This window comes from Gekko japonicus, unplaced genomic scaffold, assembly GCF_001447785.1.
Source record: "Gekko japonicus isolate JY-2015 unplaced genomic scaffold, Gekko_japonicus_V1.1 scaffold1791, whole genome shotgun sequence".
NCBI classification, from domain to species: domain Eukaryota; kingdom Metazoa; phylum Chordata; class Lepidosauria; order Squamata; family Gekkonidae; genus Gekko; species Gekko japonicus.
The window spans coordinates 140,277-147,114 of record NW_015161456.1 but is presented as its reverse complement, the minus strand read 5'-3'; the positions used below and the strand labels follow the sequence as shown (position 1 = coordinate 147,114).

The window sequence follows — 6,838 nt, the reverse complement described above, 5'->3', positions numbered from 1 at the left end:
AACTGCTTTGGAAGGTGGGCTGTATGGCATTCTGTTCAGCTGAGGCCTCTCCCCTCCCCAAACCCTGGCTTCCATCAACTCTACCAGAAAATCTCCAGGAATCTCCCTACCTGGAGCTGGCAACCCTAGTCAGGACCGGCCCCAATTTGTGCCATCTGTGTTATGTTGAGAAATGGACTAATATTTGTGTTTGTGGACTGATATCTGCTGATACATTATATAGATTGTGCACATACATGCCCTAGGCGCAGGGAAAGCGATTTGCAATCATCTGTTGTGAGAGGTCTTCACATAGAGAATGTTTGTTGCCTGCATTTCATGTTAATGAGGCTGTAGATACACAAAAGCCTGGCTTGAGGAAAGGAGCACATTTCACCATTGTTAGCAGAATTACAGTTTAAAAAGACAAGCAATATCCCATTGCTGAAGGACGCAATCCACGACCGGATCTACATCTGAATTGCCATTTCCTGGCAGATGTTACTTTGATTGCTTGGGAACGCCGATATCTATCTGCACATCAAGGAGAATCTCGAGACTTCACACCTGACCAGATGGCTTTCCATGAGTTAGACTTTAGAGTTTCAAATACTGGCCCAACCCCTAGGGTACCTGCCCCTTACTACATGCACCAATGATTGAGGTTATGGGGGGACGGACTACAGATAGGTGGGATCTCAGCTTGGAAAGGTTGCCACCAGCCCCAAAGATTTCACTATAAAAAGCAAGGACCATGCGTTGGGTCTTTGCTAGCCGCATTCCCTTTCATCATCCTCTGTCTTCTTTCATCCCCTAAAGCCCAGCTTACTATCGAACAACCCCTATTGTCTACTTTTGATCTCTTGGACTGCAGCCAAAGAGATCAACACTAGCTGGCTGGTTATAGCTGTGTGATTTAGCAAATACCCTAGGTACTAATTTCTTACCCTCCAATTCTTCAATGCAACAGACAAGACTTCAGGAAAGATAAGTATTAAACTGTAAACCTACCTACCTCTTAAGTAAATGGGACTATTTTATGTACTTCTATAATTCTAAAGGAACTTGATTGTATGTGTGTATGATTCTGTTTTTGGGTGTATGTGATTTTGATACTCTTCGGTAAACAACAAAAAACATACAACGGTGGAAAAAATTAAAGAGTTGCTCAGGTGCCTATACCCCCCAGCTGGTATTGGTTTGCTTGGGGTATTGTGGAGAAGGCAAACAGCAGTGTGTCTGGTGCAAGAAAAATAGATTTCAGCCCTGTATACATTTTTGTGCAGGGGAGGGGGGTTTGTCAGTGGGGAATGAAACTGACCAGAGATGTAAAGTGAGCGGGAAGCTACCATGGGAAGCCTGTAGCTTTTTGGACATTTCTCTTTGTAATGCGGAGTACTGTGCTACTCAATTCCTAGAAGAAAAATCAGAGAAAAAGAAATGCGCGGAGTGCACACACGGCATTCGAATTCAAGCCACACAGCTCTACTTCAGTGAAAATCAGCAATAAGCCGTGCATGCATAATAGGGCTAAGCAGGGCTATTTTTGGGCAGGAACGCACAGGAACGGAGTTCCGGCTGGCTTCAGAGTTAGCCACGCCCACTACAGCCAAACCCTCTGCGTGCGTGGCTACAGAGGGGAGGGAAGGCTTGGAGAGCAAACCCCCCCTCCAGCGACTCTGAGGCAGGCAGGCCGGGGGGGCCCTGGAAGGATCAGGGAGGCATTTAAATGCCTCTCCGTGTCTTCTCTGGCCTGTCCAAGGGCTGGCTTGCCCAGGCAAGCCAAAGGAAAGCATGGGGGTGGGGCCTAATATGCTAATAAGCTGTGCTGTCTGGGGTGTGGCCTAATATGCTAATGAGTTTCTACTGTTGGGTGTGGCCTATTATGCTAATGAGTTCCTGCTGGGCTTTTTCTACCAAAAAAGCCCTGGGGCTAAGTTTCAACTTCACAGATCTGAGAAGTGACATTACCTGCTGAACATCTTGCTGGAAAACACACAGTTGAAGCCTCTGATGTAACCGGACCTTCCGATGCTGCCAGATGCTCTCCAAACGACGCTGGTGATGCAAGACTTCATGGACCACATCCAAAACCTGGTGAACAGCCTTGGAATAATTGGCTGTGGCAGTGAGAGACTCAGAGTTCCCAGGGCTCAAGGGACGCTGCAGGACATCCAGTAAAGCCTTTCCATCCTGGCTCACCTTCAAGGTTAAAAACAGAGGGAGAGTGTCCATCAAGCATGGATAATATTAAATTACCAAGATGATTTTGCTTTATGCATCAAGGAGGGGGGGAAATCACACATCATGGAAACGGGGAGAGACTGTGTCTCAGTAGCTGAACATCTGCTTTGCATGCAGGAGGTCCCAGGGCACAGTCCTTGGCATCTCCAGTCAGAAGTATAGGGTAAGAAATTACATGAAAGCCCTCTACCTGCAGAGCTGCCACCACTCAGAGAAGGCAACAGACTCAGTATAAAGCAGCTTCATGTATTTAAAACAGTTTCGCAGAGAGCCAGTTTGGTGTAGTGGTTAAGTGCATGGACTCTAATCTGGGAGAACCGGGTTTGATTCCCCACTCCTCCACTTGCACCTGGCTGGATGACCTTGGGCAAGCTGTAGTTCTGATAAGAGCTGTTCTTGAAAAAGAGCAGTTTCTGTCAAGAGCTCTCTCGGCCCCACTTACTACCTCACAGGGTGTCTGTTGTGGGGAGGGGAAGGGGAAGGAGTTTGTAAGCCGCTCAGAGACACCTTTGGGTAGTGAAGGGTGGGGTATAAATCCAATCTCTTCTTCTCTTCTTCTTCTTCGGTGTCCCTGTAAGATCTGGCAGACTTTGCAAACCCAGAAGGTAACTGGATGTTTTATTCCCAAATTTCAGATGTGTCATTTAGGAAGTTCAATCTCATTATAAGAAATGGGAGGAAAAATGCTTTTTCTTTTCTTGTGAAAGAGTTCTAACATGTAATATTGACAAGCAGTACGTGTGAAAGAATGGAACGACCCTTATTGTATTCATGTGTTAAAAAGCAGACAAGTATACTTGGAAATAAAATTCAACCCCTTTATAAGAACATGCCTGCTACTTAGGACCTCACTAAGTACTTTGGTACACACAGCATGTACTACTTCTTCTTCCTCCCGCCCCGCGCCCCGTCACTTCCGGGTGATGCGTGCGCGGCGCGCGCGCGCAAAGCGCGCGCGCACACACACTCTGGCCTCCTCACTTTCCCCAGGGCCCCCCCACAAGGAAGGGGTTAGCTACGGCCCTGCACACAGCATGTACTACTGGTCTTTAAAATCAAAACTGGAAACCACATTTGGTTTAATGGCTTTTCTTTGGTTCAAGGGAAAAAAACTGTTCTGATAACACTGTGGTTACAGATATTTCAAACACACACACAAAATATACTTTTATCTGGGTCCTTTAAAGTCTCTATCAAAGATTGAATGGGTTTTGAAACAAATCAATTGTTTAAAAATAAGCCCTAGCTGCCATTTCAACTCTCTAGTGTTCCCTTTAGGAATTAAACAAGGTCTCTTTTATGTGAAAGGCTTTGCATTTTTCAAGGAGTGTTCAAGGTCAGACTGTACTAATATAGCAGCTTTGCAGTATATTCAAGTACATTACGAAAAGCTCTGAAAGAAAAGAGGTAGGTGTGTGTGAAGGGAGAACCTGTGCATTTCTATGCATCTCTTCTCGATGGGGAGTCAAACCCAGCTGCTAATAAATAGGGGGTAGGGTAAGCAAAAACGGTACCAGAGCAAAGTGAAAATGATCCACAGCAAACAAAAAGCTGCAAGAACAGTCTCTTACAGTGCAATCCTAAACAGAGTTATACCCTCATAAGCCCAGTGACTTCAATGGATTTAGGAAGGGTATAACCGCTTTGGACTGTACTGTTATTTGCTTGAACAACTATCTAAGCTTGACATGGAGACATATGGAAGACTGCATATACACTCTGGCCTGTCTATTGCATTTGCATCCCGCTTACCCTCCAAGATGCTCGGGTTGCCAACCATCAAATCCATCCTGGAGATATCCCAGAATTGCAACTGATCCCTAGGCTACAGGGATCAGTTCTCCTGGAGAAAAATGGCTGCTCTGGAAGGTGAACTCTTTGGCATTATATCCCTATGAAGTCCCGCCCTCCCTGGGCTCCACCCCCAAATCTCCAGGAATTCCCCAGCCTAGAGTTGGCTACCCTGTTGGATGCCTGGCTTATCCTGTTCTCTATTTTACCTTCACAACAACCCTGTGAGACAGGTTAGGGTGCAAGACAGACAGAAAGACAGTGTGGATATATGACATGCCCAGGGGTCATTTCGTAGAAAAAGAGGAGCAGGAGCTCATTAGCATAACTAATTAGCATGACTTATTTGCATATGTCACACCCCCTGACATTACCGGAAGTGTGTCAGAAGGCAACATCCACCACTCAGGCTCCACTGGACTGTTTTGGATTGCTAGCTATTGGGGGGGGGGGAGAACGTGCAGATCTGTCCTCGCAGAGGAGGGAGAGCTTGTATCTGAATAAAACTTGGTCTTAAAGGTGCCACTGGACTGTGGGGGGGGGGGCTCTGTGACTTACCTGGCTGCTTCTTGCTCTGACTGAGGGCTGCTGGGAGCAGGGGGTGGGGCTTGTTGCATGTGCCCGCCCCCTGGGCTCTTTACTGCTGGAGTTCCGCTCCTGTGCGCTCCTGCAGGAAATGACCCCTGGATATGCCCAAGGTCATGCACTGGTGACTGGTGAGGATGGGGGGATAGGGTTACCAGATCCAGGTTGGGAAACTCTTGGGATTTGGGGATGGAGATTGGGGAGGATGGGGACCCCAGTGGGTACAATGCCACCCTCTAAAGCAGCCATTTTATCCAGCAGAACTGATCCCTGTAGTCTGAAGATGAACTGTAATTCCAGGGGGTCTCCAGGTTCCACCTGGAGGCTGGCATCCCTATCACCCACTGAGCTCCATAGCTGCATGGGAATTTGAACCTGAGCCTCCACAGTCCTAGCCCAACCCTCTAACCATTACATCGCACACTGGCTAAACCAGCTTCCTCTTCCGTTCCCTTTTCCAGTTTCAGTTCTGGATCCGCTGGGTAGTGATGCAAAAAAGTTCAGTCTCAGTCTAATGTCCGCCAGCTGCCAGGTCAAAAAAACACATCAGGAAGACACAGAAGCAGTAGATAAGAGCTGTACAAAAGCCTGTGTTGCTCATTTCTTCTTTCAGTGTTTCTTTTGGAGCAGCCCTACACAGAGCGAGTTACAGTAATCAAGTCTAGAGGTAACTGTTGCATGGATTACTGTGGCTAGGTTGGGGCAAGACAGGTAGGGAACAAGTTGCCTGGCCTGAGACAGTTGGATAAACACCAGCCTGGCAACGTTTGTGACCTGGGTTTCCATTGATAAGGAAGCATCCAGGACCACACCCAGACTCTTGGCTGTCTGCACCAGTGTTAAAGGTCAAGAGTCAGGAGTTAGCACCCCAAACCTGAATCGACAAGACAGGTAGGGAACAAGTTGCCTGGCTTGAGACAGTTGGATAAACACCAGCCTGGCAACGTTTGTGACCTGGGTTTCCACTGATAAGGAGGCGTCCAGGACCACACCCAGACTCTTGGCTCTCTGCACCAGTGTTAAAGGTCAGGAGTTAGCACCCCAAACCTGAATCTCCCCTACCCAGCCAGACAGCCTCCATCTTTAACAGATTCAGTCTCAGCTGACTCTGCTTCAACCACCTCACCATGGCCTCCAGATCCTCAGCCACGTTTCCTGGTGTGGTGTCCATCTGTCCATACATCAGCAGATACAGCTAGGTGTCATCAGTGTACTGATGGCAACCCAGCCCAAAACGCCACACCAGCTGGGTGAGAAGGTGCACGTAGATGTTAAACAACATCTACAACAACAGCCACCTCACCATGGCCTCCAGATCCTCAGCCAAGTTTCCTGGCGTGGTGTCCATCCGTCCATACATCAGCAGATACAGATAGGTGTCATCAGCCCCAAACGCCACACCAGCTGGGTGAGAGGGTGGACGTAGATGTTAAACAACATCTACAACAAGATGTTGTTAAACAACAAGATGTTAACCTTATGCAGTTCCGCAGGGCCTGTAAGACGAAGCTCTTCCGCCAGGCTTTCACATAAAAATGTGTGAGCCAGAGGCTAAAAAACTGAGCTAGCTCACACTAACTCAGCTTAGAGGGAACAATGACCACCACTCCCACCGCCACCAATGAAGTGGATAACATAGGGGTTAAGGATGGCCCGGGAAGATCTACCACAATTTCTGCATGACCGATACCACTGGATTTACCTGGTTGAGCTATAGGATAACATCATCCTTGGGGAACTGTCTGTTTACCATCTGGCATGTACAGAGGTCATTTCGGGGGGAATGCGGGGGAACGCAGTTCCCCCGGGTGAGGTGCGGGGGGGTGGGGCACATGATGAAGCCCCGCCCCCTGCTTCCAGCTGCCCCGCTTCCAGCCCTCATTCAGCCAGGAGGAGGCAGGAGAAGAGGGAGGGTAAGTTGCTTCCTACTTGTCTCTCCCCACCCCTGCCTGCCTGGGGCCAGGGAGGGCCTTGGCGGGGCTTCCTCGCACTCCCGCTGGCCTTGCAGGTCCACCGCCGGGCCCCTGATGTCAGGGGGTGTGGCATATGCTAATGAGTTATGCTAATGAGTTCCCCTAGCTCTTTTTCTACGAAATGACCCCTGGGCATGTATCCGGAGACCATCTTGTTAAATTGAGTACAATTGTTATTAATTGTTATTAATGTTTTTATTGTTTTATCTGTTTTATATGGGCTTTGCCCCTTGTAAGCCGCCCTGAGCCCGCTCTGCGGGGAGGGC

The 6,838-nt window shown here is 48.4% G+C and overlaps 1 protein-coding gene across 1 annotated transcript in view; it reads right to left on the bottom strand.

Moving 5' to 3' along the window:
• The window catches only part of LOC107125643 (kalirin), a gene marked incomplete at both ends in the record, with an annotated part of 264,080 nt that overhangs the window by 172,219 nt on the left and 85,023 nt on the right, over window positions 1-6,838 (bottom strand). Inside the window, one exon of the mRNA XM_015429084.1 lies at window positions 1,951-2,181. Coding sequence (XP_015284570.1) covers window positions 1,951-2,181 — 231 coding nt within the window. The remainder of the gene's footprint in view (window positions 1-1,950; window positions 2,182-6,838) is intronic.